Here is a 22,804-nt window from a genome sequence, read left to right as displayed (position 1 = left end):
TTTGAGCGAATTCCCGGGCCTGGGGACTCTATATCCCGTGGTGCCCCGCGGCTGTTTCTGACGCGACCCGGAGGCCAGGGAGGTGGGGGGCGTAGCTTGTGCAGAGCCCCACCCCACTCTGCTCCGGCCGGCCGGACACGGCAGTGGCAGTGAGGGCGGCGGCGGCGGCGGTGGCGGCGGTGGCGGTGGCGGTGGTCGGGGGAGGGGAGGGGCCGGGCGGAGGGCTGGCAGCAGCGGCGGATGGACTCGCGGGTATCGGAGCTGTTCGGCGGCTGCTGCCGGCCCGGAGGGGGCCCGGCCGTGGGCGGAACCCTCAAGGCTAGGGGGGCCGGCAGCAGCAGCGGCTGCGGGGGCCCAAAGGGAAAGAAGAAGAACGGAAGGAACAGAGGGGGCAAAGCCAACAACCCCCCGTACCTGCCCCCCGAGGTGAGCACCTGAGAAGTGGTGGAGCGGGAAGAAGCCACTCTTTCCGGCCCAGGACTCTAGGGAGGCGGGACCCAGAGAATTAATCCCCCCTTCCGGTGTCGAGACCCCAGGGAGGAGGGGCAGGGGAGGAGAACACCTCTTTCAGGTCCCGGGACCCCAGAGAGGAAGGGCAGAGACTGGATTCTCAGCTGACAGGACCTCAGGGAGGAAGAGTGGAGAGGGAGGACTCCTCCTTCTGATCTAGATTACCCGAGGAGAGAAGTAGAGAAAGGGGATCCCAGGAAGAACACACCAACCAATTGCGTGTGCCGCCATAGGGGAAGAGAGACTGCATCCTGGGACGAGAGGCAGACAGAGTAACCACCACTTCTTCTAAACTTGTTCCACAGGGAGAAGGGGAGTACCTGGGAAAAGAGCAATATGTTCCACACAGGCACACACAGTACTCGGGAAAAGAGCAGTATGTTCACTACACACACACACACACACACACACACACACACACACACACACACAGCAATATGTTCCACACAGGCACACACAGTACTCGGGAAAAGAGCAGTATGTTCAACACACACACACACACACACACACACACACACACACACACAGCCTAAGCCAGTGGTTATCAAACTTTGGCATGTATCGAATCACCCGGATTGCTGGCCCCCAACTCCCGGCCAATTTTATTTTTGTATTATTTATTTATTTATTTATTTTTGAGACGGAGCCTCTGTTGCCCAGGCTGGAGTGCTGTAGGGCTATCTCAGCTCACTGCAACCTCGGCCTCCCGGGTTCTCAAGCGATTCTCCTGCTGCAGCCTCCCGAGTAGCTGGGATTACACGTGCCCGCCACCACGCCCAGATAATTTTTGTATTTTTAGTAGAGATGGGGTTTCACCATGTTGGCCAGGCTGGTCTCAAACTCCTGACCTCAGGTGATCCACCCGCCTTGGCCTCCCAAAGTGCTGGGATTGCAGGCGTGAGCCTCCGTGCCCAGTCTAGAATTTCTGATTCTTTCTTACTAGTGAGGATGGGCCTGAGAATTTGCATTTCTTACAAGTTCCCGTGTGATACTAATGTTGCTGGTCCCAGGACCTCACTTTGGGAACCACTGGTCTGGGCCCTAGACTATCATTCTTGTACCACATTTTTTGAAGCCACCCATCCCCAGAAAAATGATTAAAAGGTTTTTGGAAGGTTTTTATTGATGGGGAAAAAAAATAATCTCCTTAACACACCATGAGGTGGAGATTATGAGTGAAGACCTGTTAGGGCCTGGGAGCCAGAGAGCCTTGAAGGGATGGAATGATGACAGGAAGGGAAGAGGAAAAAATAAAATATCCAGAGAGGGGGGTAGAAAAATGCAGACTGGCCAAACAGGCAAATCCCACATCCCTTTGTACCTGGGAGGGGAAGGCTCAGGTAACAGGGTGCTTCTGTGCTGTCCTACCCACTGGAGCTGGAAGAGACGGGTGGATTCAGGATTTCACCTCCACTGAGGTTAGGGAGCAAGAGGTAAAGGCCATAGTGAGTCTGTCCGCTTCATTACATTTTCTGAGTTTTTCTGTTCCTCTCAGCCCCAGCTTTGGAGCTCTTCTCCTCTCTCACCTAGATCTTCTTGGTCATCAGGCTTGTAGTGACCATTGCTGAGCTCACCCTTTGGCTCTGATCCAGAACCTCTTGCAGCCTCTTACTCTAGATGACATCAGCTGAAAGGGGCAGGCAGGGAGGAAATGGTGTTTCCTAGACCAGTGACAAAGAAAGGTTTTAACAGCCTGGGCACAGAGGAGACATAGACTTCTGGGAAAAGCAGGTTTGAGGCCCTGGAGGTGGGGAGGAGGGGATGATCTTGCATCTAGGAAGAACGTGCTGCCAGTGATCAAAGAATGGATTGATTCAGTGTTCTGTTCCTGGCTTAAATGGGTGACTCCTTGTGTCCTTATAGGCCTTCCCCAGGCCATGCTGGGGCTGAATGGAGGATCTTGTCTGCCACTGACCTTTGACAGGCACTTGCCTAAGCAAGTGCCAATGGGGTTTCCTGCTTTCTCAAGTTAGCTACCTGGACCCAGTGGGAATTGAGGGGAAGTAGGGATTGGGTCTGGACAGTGTATGGTAACTGCTCACTGTTTCTTTTCAGGCTGAAGATGGAAACATTGAATATAAAGTGAGTCCTAGGCTGGGGAAAAGCAGGGGCTGGGGTAGGTTGTCCTTGCCAGTGTGGGATAATTTTTTTTCTTTCTTTCTTTTTTTGAGATGAAGTTTTGCTCTTGTTGCCTAGGCTGAAGTGCAGTAGCGTGATCTCAGATTCTCCTGCCTCAGCCTCCCAAGTAGCTGGGATTACAGGCATGCGCCACCACGCCCGGCTTATTTTGTATTTTTAGTAGAGATGAGGTTTCTCCATGTTGGTCAGGCTGGTCTCAAACTCCTGACCTCTGGTGATCCACCAGCATGGGATAAGTTCTCTGAGAGCCTTCCAACTTCATAGTCTATAGCAATTTAAGGATATGGTTCAGATTAAGGGCTCTGTACCTCGTTCTGTTGGAGGGGGTCAGGTATGAGTTTAAGTGGAAAGGGAAAGTCCTGGTCCTTGCAGCAGGACAGGTGGGGACCATGTACGTTTGGGAGAAGCACCTCTGATTTCACCTTATGATACCCCACTTGCCCTAAGTTGAAGCTGGTGAATCCATCCCAGTACCGCTTTGAGCACCTGGTGACACAAATGAAGTGGCGGCTCCAGGAGGGACGTGGTGAGGCCGTCTACCAGATTGGGGTAGAGGACAATGGGCTGCTGGTGGGGCTGGCTGAGGAGGAAATGCGAGCTTCGCTCAAGACCCTGCATCGGATGGCAGAGAAGTATGCTTCCCCTTCCCCACCAGTTCTCCTTTACCTGACTTGGGGGGACCCATGCATACCCAGTTACCTAGGGCCTGAGGGGCCAAGGTGGGACTTTCCTTCTCTTGACAAAGGGCTGAAGTGGGGAGGGTTAGTGTTTTGGTCCCCTCCTCACCGGACCTAGGCTGTTTTGCTCCTTAAATTAAGATACGTGTATTTGTTTTAAAGGGAACTGTGAATGAGGAATAGATTGGAGGGTGGTAGGAAGTGCACTAAGGTATTGGGAGCTCTGTGAGAGGTGCAGGAAGTCTGTAGGTCCAGAGCAAGCCTGGAATAGGAGAAGGACAGGTGAGATATGGCAGCTGTGGCCTTGCTGTGACAGGGTTGGGGCAGACATCACTGTTCTTCGAGAGCGAGAAGTGGATTATGATAGCGACATGCCCCGGAAGATCACCGAGGTGCTAGTACGAAAGGTCCCTGACAACCAACAGGTGAGCACACACCCATCCCTGTCTCTCATGTCCACACTGTGGAAGGGCCCTGTGGTGGCAGGCTGTCTCCTGGCCTGGGATCGTGGGGGCTTCCAGTTCATCACTTGCTCCCTAGGGAGCGTCACTGCCCTTGACCCAGTCTTCAGTGAGAGGGTTGAGGGATTGGAGTCCTTATCTCTGGCAATTCATCCACAGTTCCTAGACCTCCGTGTGGCTGTCCTGGGGAATGTGGACTCAGGGAAGTCAACTCTGCTTGGAGTCCTGACCCAGGGAGAGCTGGACAATGGGCGGGGCCGGGCTCGGCTCAACCTTTTCCGTCACCTGCATGAGATTCAGTCTGGCCGAACCTCCAGCATCAGCTTCGAGATCCTGGGCTTTAACAGCAAGGGAGAGGTGCATGGGATCAATGGGACCCAATGGGGCCAGACTCTGAGGATGGGACGGTAGTAGTGAAGGACATAGGATGGGGGTAGAGTGTAGAGACTTTTTGAAATAGTATAGATGAATGCCCTGAGGGAACTGTGAACAAGCTCTGTCCCTCTTAGGAAATCAATGGGGGAATCAACTAAATTAAATAAAAAATGGGGTCAGGATTAAGAGGCAGGGTCACCCAGGGAATGGTTTAGGTCCTGGCAACTCTGAAGGGGTTGGAAGGGCTGGCAGGAGGCACTGAGAGCCCTGGGCCCTGGGCCAGGTGGTGAATTACAGCGACTCACGGACAGCAGAAGAGATCTGTGAGAGCAGCTCCAAGATGATCACCTTCATCGACCTGGCAGGCCACCATAAGTACCTACACACCACCATCTTTGGCCTAACATCATACTGCCCCGACTGCGCCCTGCTCCTCGTCAGTGCCAACACTGGGATTGGTACGAGGCATTAGGGCAGGGACAGGGCTGAAGGGGGGTGCTGACTCTCCTACCCTGGGCCTCAAATCTTGGAGACAGACCAATGCTCCTCTTCTTCCCTCTCCTCCCTTCTGCATTCTCACTCTTCTCTCCTGCTGCTTGCTGTCCTTCTGAGGCAGCTGGCACCACAAGGGAACATCTAGGGCTGGCCCTGGCCCTGAAAGTGCCCTTCTTCGTCGTGGTCAGCAAGATCGACCTGTGTGCCAAGACCACAGTGGAGAGGACAGTACGCCAGCTGGAGCGGGTCCTCAAGCAGCCTGGCTGCCATAAGGTCCCCATGCTGGTCACCTCTGAGGATGATGCCGTCACTGCTGCCCAGCAGTTTGCTCTGTCACCCAAGTAAGCCCACCTTACTCTAAAGCCCTGATCCACTAGGAAGGCTGCCACAGAGCCCAGGGCCCAGGAGCATGATATCCCACTCCTCCAGGGCCAGACCAATTCTGGCTTAGTTCTGTGGGTGTTTCAGCTTGGGATTGTGGAGGGGCATCTTGCTAAAGGGCTTGACCCTCCCCCCGAGCCAACCTGGAGCATTGCTGATGCCTGGGACCATGGGGATGAAGTGCTATACCAGGCGTTTGCTGTTTCCCTTGGGCTCTGGGATGGGCTTTTTGTGTGACATTGCTCAACTGGCTCACAAGAAGGCCCAGAGTTCCTGAGCCATTTGCAGACAGGAGAGAGGGGCCCCCAGCCAAGAACAAAGCTCACCTTTCCATGTATGGGGCTCTGGCCTCTGCCTCCTGTTTGGACTGTCTTCATCTGTCCATTCCATGCCTCCCTCTACAGTGTCACCCCCATCTTCACATTGTCCAGTGTGTCTGGAGAGAGTCTGGACCTCCTCAAAGTCTTTCTGAATATTCTGCCGCCACTCACCAACAGCAAAGAGCAGGAGGAGCTCATGCAGCAGCTGACGGAGTTCCAGGTAGTTGACTGACCAAACAGCTAATAGGCTGGGGAACAGGGAGGGGCTGCTTCAGACCAAACCCAGAGTCTGTTTAGAGATTTTGGACCCACCAGCCCTACTTGGCAGGCCATTGATAGCGTTTTCTTTGGCTTCAGGTAGATGAAATCTACACAGTACCAGAGGTGGGGACTGTTGTTGGAGGAACACTTTCCAGGTGAATTGTCTTGCTTGCTACCCTCCCCTCTCAACCCTCAAAGACATCCTGGCCCAAAGGAGGAGACCCTGGAATTGAACGGAACCCATTTAAAGGACATGCTTATTTGCAGATTAGGCTTTCACTATCAGAAGAGCTGGAGAACGGTGGTAGTCTGTTGGCTTTGGAAGGAAGAAACAGTATTGCTGCCTATTGGGAATCTCCAGGCCCCTGAGAGAGAAGTGTGGGTCTTGGGCTCCAGGAAGAAAATTAGAGTGTATTCAACTGACTTCATCTCACATAGAGAAATGAGAGACGTCACTTAAGACTCTTCTTTTCTTTCTTTCTTTTTTTTTTTTTTTTTTTTTTTTGAGACAGAGTCTCACTCTGTCGCCCCAGGCTGGAGTGCAGTGGCGCAATCTTGGCTCACTGCAACCTCCGCCTCCTGGGTTCCAGCAATTCTCCTGCCTCAGCCTCGAGTAGCTGGAATTACAGGTACCTGCCACCATGCCCGGCTAATTTTTGTTAGTAGAGACGGGGTCGTCACCACGTTGGCCAGGCTGGTCTTGAACTCCTGACCTCAAGTGATCCACCCGCCTCGGCCTCCCCAAGTACTAGGATTACAGGTGTGAGCCACCGCGCCTGGCCTAAGACTCTGCAAAGCAGAGAATGAAACCCAAGGGGATAACTTGCTCCTTCAGCGATTAGGTGTTCAGTGTTTTTAAACCAGCAAGTGCCTCTCTGACCACCATCACTGCTGGCCTTTTCTGAAATTAGTCTTCTGATTCTGAACTCTGGCAGTGAGCCCCGCTACATCCAAGTCAGAATTTAGGGTTCTTCTTCCCCACTTGAGGGACTCAACCCTAGAAGGGAAGGAATACTCTGGGTGATCCTAATAGAGAAGTAGGTATGGGGACCTTGGCTGATACTGTGCCACCTGCCCTCTGGGCTGCAGTGGGATTTGCCGTGAGGGGGACCAGCTGGTGGTGGGCCCCACGGATGATGGCTGCTTCCTGGAGCTGAGAGTATGCAGCATCCAGCGCAACCGCTCTGCCTGTCGTGTGCTGCGAGCTGGTCAGGCTGCTACATTGGCGCTTGGGGACTTTGACCGTGCACTGCTTCGAAAGGTGAGGTGGGTGCATGGGTTGGGGAGGGAACGCTAAGAGAAGTGCCTAGGAGACTGGCTACTGAATGAGCACCTATCTAAGGTGCTTCAGAGAAACTCAGAGGAAACACACTCTCTGACCCAAGAAGCTTCTGGTCTAGCTACATAGACTATAAAAACAGCTTAGCGTACTCATGAGGTACAGATAACTAAATATGAATCACCATGTTACACTGTTTTTAGTAAACACTATTTTTAGTGTTCAGGACCCTAAAAATGTGAAGCGTTAGATGGGCTAGAGGACGTAGGAGGTAGATAGAGACTCATTCCCTCTGAGAGTTTTGATTATTGTCTTTTGAGGTCTTTGTGTTTAGAGTTGTGTAGAGGAAGAGGAAATTCAGGAGCTATAAAGGGTGTGGGGTGGCTGGGGAGGGAGAGTCTGATGTTAGAGCTGCTCTTCCTGGGCCTGGGGTCTGTTCCTCCCCAGGGCATGGTGATGGTGAGCCCGGAGATGAATCCTACCATCTGCTCGGTGTTTGAGGCAGAGATAGTCTTACTGTTCCATGCCACCACCTTCCGACGAGGATTCCAGGTGACAGTACATGTGGGCAACGTACGTCAGACGGCAGTGGTGGAAAAGATCCATGCCAAGGTGAGAGGGACCTGGCCTTCCATTTCTCCAGAGGTCAGAAAAGAGGGAGGCCTGCCCCAGACTGGCAGAGAACTCCTTGATCCCACAATGGGAATAAAACCCCACTTAGGGTGGGTAGCGGCCTGATAGGCCTCTGGAGGGTGGGAGAGCTACAGCTGGCAGAGAATGGGACAGAAGGCACTGGTCAGGGGAGTGACCGCTTATCTGCTGCAGGACAAACTGCGGACAGGCGAGAAGGCAGTGGTACGTTTCCGCTTCCTGAAACACCCAGAGTACCTGAAGGTGGGCGCCAAACTGCTGTTCCGGGAGGGTGTCACCAAGGGCATCGGCCATGTCACTGATGTACAAGCCATTACAGCAGGAGAAGCCCAGGCCAACATGGGCTTCTGAATCCTTCAGGCAGGGACAGTTCTATTGCTGTCCCTACAATATATAAGGTGACTTCCGGCCCTGCTGCCCCGCCATTGGCGGCTCTGTGTGTTAATAGGCTAGGGAGAGAGGGGTGCTGTTTGCCACTTGCTCCCTGCCAACTTTCTGGAGAGGTGCCAAACTTGGTGTGGCCAGGAAAGGGCCATCCTGAGGGAGAAGACAGGATTCAGGGCAGTGCTCAGAAGCTGTGTGCTCACCTGGTTGGCTCATCAAACCTGGCAACCCTGTGGCCTGTCTGCTGGAGCTGACTGGATCCACTTATCAATTCCTCGGCCCCACTACTAAGACTGGGCATGTTTTGCTGGTGTGGTCTCTGCACTTCAGGAATTGTCACAACAGGGGGTAGCCCTCAAAAGCCCTCCTTTTTCTATACCTCTTCTCAAGGCCATGTAAGTTGCCCATCTCTACCTGGCTGTGGACAAAAGGTTATCTGCTCTTGGCCATCTGGTGGTGGTGGCGGCTCAGAGTCTGAAGAAATGGCACAGGGACAGTGAATGGCAGTGTTCCCACCCTGTGCAGAGGCCTTAGGCCTCTTCCGCAGCTTTATCTCCCTTTCCTTCACTCAAGGGCCATTTCCCCAGTCCCTATCTATCTCCCCCACCCCCTCCCGGCTTATAGGCCCCACAGGTGCTATTTGTTGTGCTGGCCCAGGCGTGGGGCTACCAAGCAAAGGCTTGGCATATACCAAAGGCCAGCTGCATGCCCATCAGTCTGGTCTTTTTCCTCTGCGGTCATGTTGGCTTTTATGCTGGATCAAATGTTTTACTTTCCCAGACTGGTGGCATCTGAGTTCCCCATCCTACCACTCTCACCCCACTTTCCTGCCCCACCTAAACCCTCTTGTTTTAGTAATTTGTAGTGACTGTTCCCTTCCCTCTGTTGCAGGGAACCAGGAGGAAAGGGAAAGATGTTGCCATATTTCCTACTCTTAAGGCATGGACTCTCCTTTCCCTTTGTTAGTGTCCTGGGTTCCCATGGACTCAGGGATTTGTTGGCTGAGGTTTCTCTGCGCATATATATATTTATACATATGTATATATATTTAAATACACGTATATATTGTACAGAATAAAAATGTTTTATTGAATACACTGTGCTTATGTGTTAGCTACAGGCTCAGCTTCCTTCCAGGGCTAGATACCTCTCCAGGATTAGAGACAAGTGAAACCCCAACATTGCTGAGCCCTGAATGTGGAAAGAGCCCAGCTGGTATCTTGTTCACCGTTGTTTTTCTCTCCTTCACGTAGATTCAGAGTTCCAGTATTGTAACCAAGTATTGTGGCCTATTTTCCGTAGTTCAAGTGAGCAGAGTACTGAGGCCTTTCACGTGAAATAGGTAGCTACCCTGTATTTGAAGAGTTGGCCACTTGCTAGTGGTCAGAATAGTAAGGAGCCCACTTCTGTGCCCTGGCAGAGATACAGTGCCAGCTACTTAAAGAAGAGTAGAATTTAGAGACAAAAGGTAATCTGGTCCTATACTTTTCAAGTTTACATAGCCTAAATTACTCTTGGAACAATGAGGGCCACTTGACCAAACCTTAGTCCCTGTTCCTGTTTCCATGTTCATACTACTTGATTTTGACATTTTATGGGTAAATAAGCGCCAAAGTCAACTGTAAATAGAAACTGCATTTTGAGGAGACACTGGAAAAGAAATGTGTGACCCAAAGTCCTATGCGGCATTCTGCCTCTAGAGTATTAAAGTGATAGCTTTCCTACCACTCAGGCTCAGTTTTATAAAATATAACTGGTTTAACTTGCTACTAACAAGCCTGTAGTAGAACAACTTCCTCCTGTATTAGGGGCTAAGCTGTTTACTTCCTCTCTATAGCTGCTGATAGAGATGAAAGCTTTGTCCACAGTTTACTTATCTTTTGCCTGTATTGTAAAGGAAATTTTGGAAAATCACATTTCAGTACTTAATAAGACATCTCCAGGAACTAGTGAGCCTCTCTGCAACATTAATGGAACATTTAGGGGGATAAAAAGTATATAAGGCAGACTCCCAAGGAGTTTATACATGTTTATGATCCCAATTATGGTAATCAGATCTAAAATTCTTCACTATATACATTCATCCAATGAATATCAGCGCCTATTAGGTGCAAAGCACTATGAAGAATCCTTGCCTTTAAGAAGCTACATATCTAGTTAGGGGGAAAAGGCCATGTATACAGTGAATGTAGTCTTTTTTTTTTTTTTTTTTTAAACAGGGTCTCAGACTGTCACCCAGGCTGGCGTGCAGTGGCACAATCATGGCTTATTGCAGCCCCGAACTCCCAGATTCAGGTGATCCTCCCACCTCAGCCTCCTGAGTAGGTAGGACTACAGGCATAAGCCACCATCTTTGTATTTTTTGTAAAGACTGTTTTGCCATGTGGCTTAGGCCGGTTTTGAACTCTAGGGCTCCAGTATTCCACCCACCTCAGCCTCCCAAAGTGTTAGGATTTAGACATCAGCCACCATGACTGGCTAAATATTGTCTTTTATTAGATATTCAAGTATCATAAAAGCAGAAAATATTTTTGAAGAAAAAAATTTCCCGGTAGATCTAGTGGTTTTCAAATCTTCCCCACCTCTTCAAACTAAATATAGAACCCCCCCTCTCAATTTATAAATAAGATAAAATGTAGAAGTTGGGGCCGGCCCGGTGGCTCACGCCTGTAATCCCAGCACTTTGGGAGGCCAAGGCAGGTGGATCACTTGAGATCAAGAGTTCAAGACCAGCCTGGCCAACACGGCGAAACCCCGTCTCTACTAAAAATACAAAAATTAGCCAGGCGTGATGGTGCATGCCTGTAATCCCAGCTACTCAGGAGGCTGATGCAGGAGAATCGCTTGAACCCAGGAGGCGGAGGTTGCAGTGAGCAGAGATTGTGCCATTGCATTCCAGCCTGGGTGACAAGAGGGAAACTCCATCACAAAAAAATGAAAAAGAAGTTTGGGTATATGTATGGGAGGGATGTGTACACCATTCTCTGGGCCCACTTCACCCAGTGCCACCTACTTCAGTTCATCTTCTTCAGTTGGGTTCCCTGGGTAATTCAAGTTTCCCCATAACAGAAAAGCCAAAAGAGCTGACTTTTCACACACAAGAATGGAGAATAAGAATACAGTACTATGGGCTGGGCGTGGTGGCTCATGCCTGTAATCCCAGCACTTTGGGAGGCCGAAGCAGGTGGATCACGAGGTCGAGATCGAGACCAGCCTGGCCAACATGGTGAAACCCTGTCTCTACTAAAAATACAAAAATTATCTGGGCATGGTGGTGCGCGCTTGTAGTCCCAGCTATTCGGGAAGCTGAGGCAGGAGAACTGCTTGAACCTGAGAGGCGGAGGTTGCAGTGAGCCGAGATTGCGCCACTGCACTCCAGCCTGGCTACACAGCGAGACTCCATCTCAAAAAAAAAAAAAAAAAATACATTAGTATAAACATGGACAAGTGCAAAAAGCTACATAACAAATTTTAAACCCTAAGCTAAATATTTACACTCAGTGGGAAAGATGAACAAGCCAGTAACCCTAATGGCTGAAGCACTTACCTCTTAAATTTGTACTTAAGGGCTTAAGAAAATGTCCTCTACACACCTGGTCATTAGTATCTTTCAGATCAGCACTTCTGAAACCTTAAGATACACATTGGGATTTTTTTTATTTTAGAGACAGGGTTTCACTGTTAGCCAGGATGGTCTCGATCTCCTGACCTCGTGATTCGCCCGCCTCGGCCTCCCAAAGTGCTGGGATTACAGGCGTGAGCCACCGCGCCCGGCCGAGAGAAGTTTTTCTTAAAATCCCTTTTTTTTTCGGGGGCCAGGGTTGGTGGCTAACATCTGTAATCCCAGCAACTTTGGGAGGTCGAGGTGGGCGGATCATGAGGTCAAGCAATCGAGACCATCCTGGCCAACATGGTGAAACCTCATCTCTATTAAAAATACAAAAATTAGCTGAGCGTGGTAGTGTGCGCCTGTAGTCCCAGCTACTTGGGAGGCTGAGGCAGGAGACTCGCTTGAACCTGGGAGGTGGAGGTTGTGGTGAGCTGAGACCGCACCACTGCATTCTAGCCTGACGACAGATGGAGACTCCATCTCAAAAAAAAAAAAAACCCCCCCCTTTTTTTTTTAACTATGCAAGTCTCATTACATTTAAAATCCTTTTTTAAACTTGGTCCCTTTTCTGTGCCAACTTTGTTTGTTTTTGTTCTTGTTTTTGTTTGAGATGGTCTTGCTCCATTGTCCAGGCTGGAGTGCGGTGGCGCGATCTCAGCTCACTCCAACCTCTGCCTCCCAGGTTCAAGTGATTCTCCTGCCTCAGCCTCCTGAGTAGCTGGGATTACAGGCGTGCGCTACCACGCCTGGCTAATTTTTTTGTAATTTTAGTAGAGATGGGGTTTCACCATATTGGTCAGGCTGGTCTGAAACTCCTGACCTCGTGATCCGCCCGCCTTGGCCTCCCAAAGTGCTGGCATTACAGGCATGAGCCTATTTTTTATTTTTTGAGATGAAGTCTCGCTGTTGCCCAGGCTGGAGCGCAGTAGCATGATCTCAGCTCGGTGCAACCTCCACCTCCACGGTTAAAGCAATTCTTCTGCCTCAGCCTCTAAGTAGCTCGGATCACAGGTGCCCGGAACATGCCTGGCTAATTTTTCTATTTTTAGTAGAGACAGGGTTTTGCCATGTTGGCCAGGCTGGTCTCGAACTCCTGACCTCAGGTGATCTGTCTGCCTCGGCCTCCCAAAGTGTTGGGATTACAGGCGTGAGCCATTGTACCCAGCCAAGTTACATAATTTGAATACATTGTTATTAATCTGCAATAATCTGTAAGGTATTATCTCCATTTTACAGATAAGAAAGTGAAGAAAATGACTTGTTCAAGGCCCTCATTGCAATAAGCAGAGCTAAGTTTGCAACCAGGTCTCTTAGACTCCAAGGCCCACACACTTTTTACTTTATGACATTGCCTCCCTAAATGCTAAAGATTAAAAACTCAGTGGTAGGATGAATTTTTACATCTCTGTCAGCAGTGGGATTAGAATCCATGCCTGTGAAGAGATGGAACTGTAACTCAGCACCTAAATGGATTATTTTTTGTATTAAAAATTTCATAATTCCCTTTCTCAGGGAAATCTGTAAAGATAAAATATTAAAGATAAAGATCTGTAAAGATAAAAAATATTAAATCCTACAGGCAAGCCTCAGGGCAGCACTAATGTGTTAATGGCTTAAAAAATGATTCCAATGTTTGCATGCCCTCAGGCCTGGGGCGTTTATTAGTGCAGGCCAAAGAGCTCTTGGGATTTCTTTTGCCTTGATGAGATATGGCAGAAACAACCTGGGGGTTTGAAGAGTGGGGCTGCAAAAAGGATTTCTGCAACTTCAGTGCAAAATGATAGTCCATGTGTTCTGGCATATCCCATACCGGTACCAGGGAGCCACACTTCTCACAGGGCACTTGGTCCTCAGCAGCTAGAAGACTTGGAGTTGGGGTTGCTTTCTGAGTCACCTCCAGCGCAGATTTGGAAGCTGAAGAGGCATGCATGTTTTGGCTGTTGTGGGCCAAATCCATCTCTGCAGGAGTTGCTTTAGAAGATTCTTCTAGCTTCAACACCCCTTCACAAACAGGGACACACCCTGGATACTCTGTTGGTAAAGAGTTCGGTAATGCCTTACAGTTGGACCATGGGTTTTGTGGGGGGAAAGAAACTGAAGAATTATTAAGCTGTTTCTGCTTTAGAAGCAGACTTTTCTGCTTAAAGAAGGGCTCAGTTCCTGTGTGACTGGTTTGAAAAGGTAATGAGGGCTTGGATGGTGAATTGCTCATGGGAGCCTGAGTGGGAGCAGTAAGAGATGAAAGTGAAGCTTCTTTAACTTTCTGCCTTTCTGCAGCTTTTTGGAAGAATGATTCCAGAGACGTGGTTGCTTTCTTAGTGGCTGTCACCGCTGGGCCACTTCCCTGGGTCTTAGCTTCTGAGCTGGTAACTGGCACCTTTGGCAGAGAACTTGGGTCACTGCTCAAGAAGCTGGTGATGTCTGTACAAGATGAAGGGGCAGAGGCAGAAAATTTTGTAGCACAGAGGAAAAGCATTGTGAGAGGAGGAGACCTATACAGAAAGTAAAGAAATAAGATTAGCAATTTAGAAGATTAAAATAGTGACCTATTGCTAATTCCATGAATTGTATCTGTTTTATTTCACCATAGGACAGATTTAATCCATAGATGACTAGGATTCTGGTTCTGCCACAGAAATTATTCTTTACTGCAGTGGTTCTCAAATGTTAATGTGTATCAGAGATTAACAGACCTGGGATGACAGAGAATTTAATTTCCTAGGTGATGCTGATGTTATGTCTTGAGAACCACTAATTTAGTAACCACTCACCTCCCGACAGCTAGAGATTATTGTTTTTTATAAGGTACCGCTGGAAAGCTGCTGTAATTCAGGGTTGGGGCAAGAAATTTTATTCAGGACAACAAAATGCTTTAGAATATTTAGACTAGAAAGACTTGAAAAAATCCTCTTAGCCATTATCCCGTTTTTAAACAGGGCACTACCTAACCCTGACTGACTTACCACTCTGGAATTTCTAGAGAATGAAATTCCACAACTGCTTTTCGTTACTAGTCCCAATTTCAGAAATATTTTAAGAAATTCTTGTGATAGCCGGGAGCGGTGGCTCACGCCTGTAATCCTAGCACTTTGGGAGGACAAGGCGGGTGGGTCATGAGGTCAGGAGTATGAGACCAGCCTGACCAACATGGTGAAACCCCATCTCTACTAAAATACAAAAATTAGCTGGGTGTGGTGGCACACGCCTGTAACCCAGCTACTTGGGAGGCTAAGGCAGAAGAGTTGCTTGAACCTGGGAGGCAGAGGTTGCAGTGAGCGGAGATCGTGCCACTGCACTCCAGCCTGGGTGACAGAGCCAGACTCCCTCTCACAAAAAAAAAAAAAAAAAAAAAAAAAAAAAACCCAGAAATTTTTGTCATAAAGTTCCTCATTGTGTCTAATCACTCAAATTTTCCCATGAGCTGAATTTCAGAAGATAAAATATGCTTTTATGTACAGATTAGTCCTTCAATGAGGTAAAGGGTAAATGTCATTTTAAAGTTATTATTAAAGTATCGGCCGGGCGCAGTGGCTCACGCCTGTAATCCCAGCACTTTGGGAGGCCGAGGTGGGTGAAACACCTGAGGTCAGGAATTTGAGACCAGCCTGGCCAACATGGAGAAACCCTGTCTCTACTAAAAGTACAAAACTTAGCCGGGCGTGGTGGCGGGCACCTGTAATCCTAGCTGCTCAGGAGGCTGAAGCAGGAGAATCGCTTGAACCCGGGAGGCAGGGGTTGCAGTGAGCCAAGATTGCGCCACTACAGCCTGGGTGACAAGAGTGAGATTCCGTCTCAAAAAAAAAAAAAAAAAAGGTATCCCAATATCCTCAGGTTTCATGCTTTGGGACAGTCTTATAATCAGATAAGTTTGATGCGTCCCTGCATCACAGAGTTTCACACGGTTGGTGAGTAGTATTTGTTATAGTTTGTCAATTTATAACTTTTCAAATAAGGTTTCATGTGTACATTAGTACCACGGTTGTTATTTGGTTTTGTAAAACTTCAACATTTGAAAATAAATATATCAGGAAGTATTAAGTAAATTATTCTCAGAACAAAGACTTTATTTATTTATTTATTTATTGTTGTTGTTTTTGTTGTTGGAGACGGAATTTTGCTCTTGTTTCCCAGGCTGGAGTGCAGTGGCGCGATCTCGGCTCACTGCAACCTTCACCTCCTAGGTTCAAGCAATTCTCCTGCCTCAGCCTCCCAAGTAGCTGGGATTACAGGCACCCGCCACCATGCCTGGCTAATTTTTGTATTTTTAGTAGAGACAGGGTTTCACCATGTTGGCTGGGCTGGTCTTGAACTCCTGACCTCAGGTGATCTGCCTGCCTCGGCCTCCGAAAGTGCTGGGATTACAGCCGTGAGCCACCGCGCCCGGCCCTATGAACAAAGACTAAGAGACTCCACCATATAGGTCTGCACATATAATTGTACTGCCAATATACTTAGATAAGTAATAAGTGATTAACTAAACTTTGATTTTATTTTGTATAATCTTCAATATACATCTGTAAGTGAGCAACCGACTTACCTTTCTCTCATAATTATATTTCTATTGTGAATTTGGAATACTTTAAAAAAAGTAAGAGCTTTATTAAATATGTAATTAAAGGATTCCAATCCTGAAAATCATTAATATCTGGACAGAAAATGAAGATGCTCCAAAAAGAGGCTTATATTTCATGACCAACAGAAGTGAAGTTTACTAATGAATATGACATTTGGTATAATAGCAGTGGAGCTTGTAACTGAGTTGGGGTGTCAGATAGAGAATATCAGTGAACACAGGTCACCTTTATAATCAAGAAAGATGCTTTTAAGATAGAACAATCAAGTAGTTTGAAGTTCCCAAATGTATCCTTAAAATTGGAGCTCTGTTCTCCAAGTGCAACTGGTCATTTCCCTGACCAAGCCAATACAGGGTAAGGGTCTAACCTTCTCCTGGGAACTGGAATGTATCAGCTATCGGCAAAAGATCTGTGCTGAGCTGTCTTGTTTCTGAGGTTGGTACTGTATTTTCTCCCAGAGTAACAGGTACTGGTAGTCTGAGTCAGAGTCTATCCCAGATGGAAGAGCTCAGATTCCTAATACTTGTAGAGCTAAGACAGAGATTCCTACGACTTGTAGAACTGAGACAGACCTCAGGTGACTCACCCACCTCGGCCTCCCAAAGTGCTGGGATTACAGGCGTGAGCCACTGCGCCCGGCCGATACTTTAATAATAACTTTAAAATGACATTTACCCTTTACCTCATTGAAGGACTAATCTGTACATAAAAGCATATTTTATCTTCTGAAATTCAGCTCATGTGAAAATTTGAGTGATTAGACACAATGAGGAACTTTATGACAAAAATTATGTCTTGTAGAGCTAAGACAGAGCTCAGAATCATCATCTATTCTGAGAAGATGAGCTAGAAAAGAACTCACCATTCTGTCTGGATTCCAGAAGTATTACAGTTCTTGATGACAGTAAATGCATCATGGCTCATCTTGTGAGCATCATAGCGGGTAAGGGCACAGCAGCGGCGCAGGCTGCTGAGGCGTTTGTCTCCTTGTACACGAATGCTCACAACCAGCTGGGTGGCTACCCTGTCATTCTGTGGGTGGGAAAGGATGGAGACCAGAAATAAAGTTATGAGAAGCATCTGAATTCTAGGTACTGAACTGCAGGAGAGGAAATTACAAAGAACCAGGGTGACAATGGTTTGGAAATAGTAGTTTAAAAGTCAAGAATAAAGGTAAACTGAGTTCTGCAAAGAGTAAAGATAAAATATGAAAAAGAGAAAGAGGCCAGGCATGGTGGCTCACGCCTGTAATCCCAGCACCTTGGGAGGCTGAGGCAGGTGGAGCACCTGAAGTCAGGAGTTCGAGACTAGCCTGGCAAACATGGCGAAATCCCATCTCTACTGAAAAATACAAAAAACTAGCCAGTCATGGTGGCAGGCACCTGTAATCCCAGCTACTCAGGAGGCTGAGACAGGAGAATTGCTTGAACCTGGGAGGCAGAGGTTGCAGTGAGCCAAGATGGTGCCACTGCACTCCAGCCTGGACGACAGAGCAAGACTCTGTCTCAAAAAAAAAAAAAAAAAGAATCTATATGCAACAGAATGCATTTTCTGAATAGAAATCTGATTACATGGTTCCACAAAAAAGTGTTAATGCTATTTCTGCGTGTACAAAGTAACTGAAGAAGACATAATTTGGATTATGGAACATCGGAGTATCCTAGGATGTTTTGACAGATGATGGGAACAGGACAGAACAAATGAGAATGGGACTCCCCTAAATGTTTTTCATGGTGTATAAGCAGGACAATTATAACAAATATCTACAATACTAGATACTATTTTGTGACTGAAGGAAGGTTTCAGGTAAGTAATTGTCTGAAAGCAAAGTGGAACTAGCCTTCAAGTTATATCTTTTTTTCTGCCCTGGGGCTCTTATGGTAAACAAACATTCGCCACCAATTCCAGAAGTTTCTACCAACACCTTTTTACAGCTTATCTAGAGAAGATACCATGTAGTGAGCCTGCCTTGAGAAAGCAAGATCATGACTCACTTTTCAGTGAAGTCTGAAGTATTTGAATACTGTAATCTCAGCAAACTGAGACATAATGGTCAAGAGGCAGAAATGTAAAAAGGTGAAAATTCTACATAAGGGACCCCTATCAAAAGATGCTAGTGAGAAGAAGTACCCCTAAGGCAAACAAGCTAAGAGCAGGAACTACTTTTTGGATAAAAAATACATTTGTACGGATTTATATAACTTGAGGGAATACAAATTGGCAATTACCAAGGAGTCCTTGTTGACTAAAATTATTCAACTATAACTGCATGCCTAGACAGTGCCTAGAGATGCAGGAGAGAACAAAATAAAGTCCAGGTCCTCATGGATCCTATGTTGTAGTAGGAACTATAGATAATAAAAAATAGACATGTAACAGAAATGACCACAGAGATGAGTGCTATGAAGAAAAGCAGAATAAGGCAGAGAGTGATGGAGGCTGCTGCTGTGATAGGGTAACTAGGGAGGACCTCCTGGAGAAGGTAAAACATGCACAGAGATTTGAATAAATCAAGGAAGCAAATATTAAGAATATGTGAACAAAGAGTCTCCAGGGCAAAGAAACGGGAAGTGCTAAAGTAAGAGCTTACTTAGTGTGTTAGATAAAGGGAAGGAGGCCAATGAAGTGGAGACTAGAATAAGTGAGGGGAAGATAAGAGATGGGGTCAGAGAAGTAGCAAGAAATTAGATTATATTTGGCTTTATAGAATTACTTTTAAAAAATTCCTTAATATGCCTTAAGTGTGAAGGGAAACCACTGGAATGTTTTAAACAGTGAAGTGATAGGATCTGCTATGTCCTGAATTATTTTTGGCATAAAGTCCTTTGAAGCTTAAAGATAGATTTTCAGGGATCCCCACTGGATACAAAGTGGGAAGAAAAGGCTAGGCACAGTGGCTCATGCCTGTACTCCCAGCACTGTGGGAGGCTAAGGCAGGAGGATTACTTGAGCCCAGGAGGTTGAGGCTACAAGGCTGCAGTGAGCTAAGGTTGTGTTACTGTGTTCCAGCATGGATGACAGCCAAGACCCTGTCTCTTAGGAAAAAAAAGTGGAAAGAAAGGCCCCAGGGACTTATAGAGAGATGAGAAACCAGTGCCACCTAGTGGGCAAAAGCTGAAAAGGGCGATAACGCAACTGGATCAAATCCCTCTTTATGATGCCTACCAAAGGAACAAACATTTACCACCTATTCCAGCTAAAAAGGAGCAAACAAGCAGTTTTGGACTATCTTGACATGTACAGTTGACTTGTAGAACTCCAAGACATTTCAAAAGAAGAGGATGCATCAAACAATACCGTTAGGAAAGTGAGAAGAAAACCCGTAGAATGGGAGAAAATATTTGCAAATCACGTATCTGACAAGGGACATGTTAAAACTCAATAATAAAGAGACAACCCAATTTAAAAAAGGGAAGAGGATTTTTGTTTTTTCTTTTTATTTTTGAGATGGAGCTCTGCTCTTGTCGCCCATGCTGGAGTGCAATGGTGCAATCTCGGCTCACTGCAACGTCCACCTCCAGGTTCAAGCGATTCTCTTGCCTCAGCCTCCTGCATAGTTGGGATTACAGGTGCCCGCCACCACGCCCAGCTAATTTTTGTATTTTTAGTAGAGACAGGGTTTCACCATGTTGGCCAGGCTAGCCTCGAACTCCTGACCTCAGGTGATCCGCCCACCTCAGCCTCCAAAAATTTGAGCCACCATGCCCAGCCCAGGAAGAGGATTTCAACAAACATTTCCCCAAAGATATGCAAATGTCCAACAAGCACATGAAAAGATTATCAGAGAATGTAAGTCAAACCATAATGAGATACCATTTCACACCCACTAGAACGGCTAAAATTTAAAAAGTCAGTAACAAGGATGTGGAAAAATTGGAACCCTCTTACATTGATGGTAGGGATGTGAAATGGTGTAGCCACTGTGGAAAACAGTCTGGCGATTCCTCAAAATGCTAAACTTAGAGTTACCATATGACCCAGAAATTATACTCCAAGGTATATGCTGAAAAGAAAACAGGTGTCTACATAAAAACTTGTAGATGAATGTTCATATCAACATTATTCATAATAGCCAAAAGTGGAAATATACTCAAATGTCTATTCACTAATAAGTAGATAAGCAAAATATGGTATATATTAATACAATAGAATATTATTTGGCCATAAAAAGGTGTCAGTCCTGGCCAGGTGCAGTGGCTCACGCCTGTAATCCCAGCACTTTGGGATGCCGAGGCAGGAGGATCACAAGGTCATGACATCGAGACCACCCTGGCCAACATGGTGAAACCCTATCTCTACTAAAAATACAAAAATTAGCTGGGCATGGTGGTGCGTGCCTATAGTCCCAGCTACTCGGGAGGCTAAGACAGCAGAATCACTTGAACTCGAGAGGCGGAGGTTGCAGTGAGCCGAGACTGCACTACTGCACTCCACCCTGGTGACAGAGCGAGACTCTGTCTCAAAAAAAAAATGACTAAGTACTGATACATGCTACAATACGGCTGAACCTTGAAAACATGTTAAGTGAAAGACTTCAAGCCAGTCACAAAAGACCACATATTTTCACAAAAGACCACATTTATATGAAATGTCCAGAACAGTAAGCAGTATAGTGGTTGCCTAGGGCTGGAGGATAGCTGGGAGAGAAATGGGGAGTGACTGGTAATGGGCACAGCATTTCTTTTGGGGTGATAAAAATGCTCTAAAATGATTGTAGAATAGTTGTAGAACTCTGCAATATACTAAAACCACTGAATTATTTTAAATGGGTGAATTTTATGGTGTGTAAAGTATACGTCAATAAAGCTATTTAAAAAGGAGAGAAACTGCTGGGTGTGGTGGCTCATGCCTGTAATCCCAACACTTTGGGATGCCAAGATGGGCAGATCGCCTGAGGTCAGGAGTTCGAGATCAGCCCAGCCAACATGGTGAAACCCCATCTCTACTAAAAATAAAAAAATTAGCTGAGTGTGGTGGTGGGCACCTGTAATCCCAGTTACTCGGGAGACTGAGACAGGAGAATCGCTTGAACTTGGGAGGCAGAGGTTGCAGTGAGCCAAAGTTGTTCCACTGCACTCCAGCCTGGGCAATAGAGCGAAACTCAGTCTCAAGAAAAAAAGGAGAGAAACTAATCGTCAGATGTCTTTAACATTAGAAAGAAAAATGTACAATGCTCAGAATTTCTTTTTTAAGTCAAATATACAGAGATAGAGAATAAAACAGTGGTTACCTGGGACGGGAGAGGGGAGGAGGAAATGGGGAGATGTAAGTAAAAGGATATAAAGTAGCAGACGAGGGTGAACAAGTCTATTGAGCTAATGTACAAGTGAGGACTATAGTTAATAAAATTCTATTAGAGATTTTAAGTAGATTTTAACTACTTTTTTTTTTTACAAAAAAGTATGTGAAATGATAGATATGTTAATTTGCTACACTATAGTAACCATTTTACTATATGTTTCCCATAGCATCATGTTGTAAACATCAAATATACACAATAAAATGTGCTTAAAACTGCCACTACTGGCTGGGCGTGGTGGCTTATGTCTGTAATCCCAACACTTTGGGAGGCTGAGGTGGGCGGATCACCTGAGGTGAGGCATTCAAGACCAGCCTGGCCAATATGGTAGAACCCTGTCTCTACTGAAAATACAAAAAAAAAAATTAGCCGCATGTAGTGGTGTGTGCCTGTAATCCTAGCTACTTGGGAGGGTCAGGCAGGAGAATCACTTGAACCTGGAGGCGAAGGTTGCAGTGAGCCAAGATCATGCCACTGCACTCCAGCCTGGGCAACAAGAGGGAAAACTCTATGTCTCAAAAAAAGAAAAAAAAAAAAAAAAAAAAAAAAGATTTCTTAAAATTTCCTCGGCTGGAGTTCAAGACCAGCCTGAGCAACCTAGCAAGACCCTGTCTCTACAAAAAATAAAAAAATTTAGCCAGTTGTAGTGGCATGCACCTGTAGTCCCAGCTACTCAGGAGGCTGAGTGAACAGGAGAGCTTGAGCCTAGGAGGTCGAGGTTGCAGTGAGCCATGATTGTGCCAGTGTACTCAGCCTGGGAGACAGAGTGAGACCGTGTCTCAAAAAAAAGAAAAAAAAAGAAAACGGATATTTCCTATGCTAATACTTTTTTCTGTCTTTGTTCCTGCTCCATAAGGTAAAGAGCAGCTGATATGTAAATTGCAAAGCCCACCCCAGGAATAAAGAAAGAAAATCTTACATCATTTCGGTCTTTAGTCAGTCTCTCCTCTAGTTCCTGGGCTAACTGCAACAGCCACCATTGTACCTAAAAAAGTACTGAGACTTTAATCTTTCATTTAAACACTCGAAGTCTATTAAGAACTAGATGATGTTATTTGTTCTTTTTTTTTTCCCAAACAGAACTGTGCACCAAAGACTCCCCATAATCAAAGGATCACCAGATCATAGAAATGTTCCCAGTCCTTCTGTCCTGCCCTAGCTCAAGCCTTTCATTTTCTTTTCCTGCTTGTTTGCCATCAGGTAACTTTCAAGCATGTTCCAGCTCTGAGAAAAAGACAAGACCCAAACTTGAAGCATAATATCCTAGGCTTTCCAAGTCTCCATCTACTAAACAAATGAGAAATTCCATTTTATTTCGATGGAAGAAAGAGAAAAAAGTAATAATCATAAACTAGTCAATTTTCAACCCAAGGAGAGAACATCTGTTT

General features: G+C 46.6%; 2 protein-coding genes across 11 annotated transcripts in view; one reads left to right on the top strand and one right to left on the bottom strand.

Moving 5' to 3' along the window:
• Nucleotides 1–114: 114 nt before the first annotated feature.
• On the top strand, nucleotides 115–22,787 carry GTPBP2 (GTP binding protein 2). Of its 6 annotated transcripts, none has more exons than XM_002832969.6 (12): nucleotides 115–426; nucleotides 2,566–2,592; nucleotides 3,097–3,281; nucleotides 3,643–3,751; nucleotides 3,947–4,144; nucleotides 4,446–4,620; nucleotides 4,779–4,998; nucleotides 5,443–5,578; nucleotides 5,716–5,774; nucleotides 6,709–6,880; nucleotides 7,346–7,510; nucleotides 7,724–9,026. In XM_002832969.6, exons 1-12 carry the CDS (start codon nucleotides 241–243, stop codon nucleotides 7,898–7,900), a joined length of 1,809 nt encoding a protein of 602 aa, XP_002833015.2. In that variant the 5' UTR covers nucleotides 115–240; the 3' UTR covers nucleotides 7,901–9,026. The 6 variants fall into 6 exon arrangements, with proteins under 6 accessions (XP_002833015.2, XP_054413528.2, XP_054413530.2 ...); XM_054557553.2 differs by lacking the exon at nucleotides 7,724–9,026 and adding an exon at nucleotides 22,617–22,787 and having other exon boundaries at nucleotides 177–426; XM_054557555.2 differs by lacking the exon at nucleotides 7,724–9,026 and adding an exon at nucleotides 22,497–22,787 and having other exon boundaries at nucleotides 177–426.
• POLH (DNA polymerase eta) overlaps nucleotides 8,997–22,804 on the bottom strand; it is a 41,881-nt gene continuing 28,073 nt past the window's right edge. For 3 of the 5 annotated variants that reach the window (XM_024248106.3, XM_024248108.3, XM_054557552.2), the window contains 3 exons: nucleotides 22,336–22,401; nucleotides 16,980–17,149; nucleotides 8,997–14,035 (listed from right to left, as the gene is read on the bottom strand). In XM_024248106.3, the coding sequence (XP_024103874.2) occupies nucleotides 13,141–14,035; nucleotides 16,980–17,149; nucleotides 22,336–22,401 (1,131 nt within the window). In that variant the 3' untranslated portion in view covers nucleotides 8,997–13,140. The remainder of the gene's footprint in view (nucleotides 14,036–16,979; nucleotides 17,150–22,335; nucleotides 22,402–22,804) is intronic. The other 2 variants (XM_054557551.2, XM_063724807.1) reach the window with 1 other exon arrangement.

This window comes from Pongo abelii, chromosome 5 (assembly GCF_028885655.2).
Source record: "Pongo abelii isolate AG06213 chromosome 5, NHGRI_mPonAbe1-v2.0_pri, whole genome shotgun sequence".
In the NCBI taxonomy this organism is placed as follows: Eukaryota; Metazoa; Chordata; class Mammalia; order Primates; family Hominidae; genus Pongo; species Pongo abelii.
This window is presented reverse-complemented; position numbering and strand designations above follow the sequence as displayed.

Excerpts from the sequence above, each read along its gene's own strand:
- GTPBP2 (XM_002832969.6), top strand. The coding sequence starts at position 241 with ATGGACTCGCGGGTATCGGAGCTGTTCGGCGGCTGCTGCCGGCCCGGA. Across the intron at positions 3,282-3,642 it reads CTGCATCGGATGGCAGAGAA|GGTTGGGGCAGACATCACTG; the intron begins GTATGCTTCCCC and ends TTGCTGTGACAG. Across the intron at positions 4,999-5,442 it reads CAGTTTGCTCTGTCACCCAA|TGTCACCCCCATCTTCACAT; the intron begins GTAAGCCCACCT and ends CTCCCTCTACAG.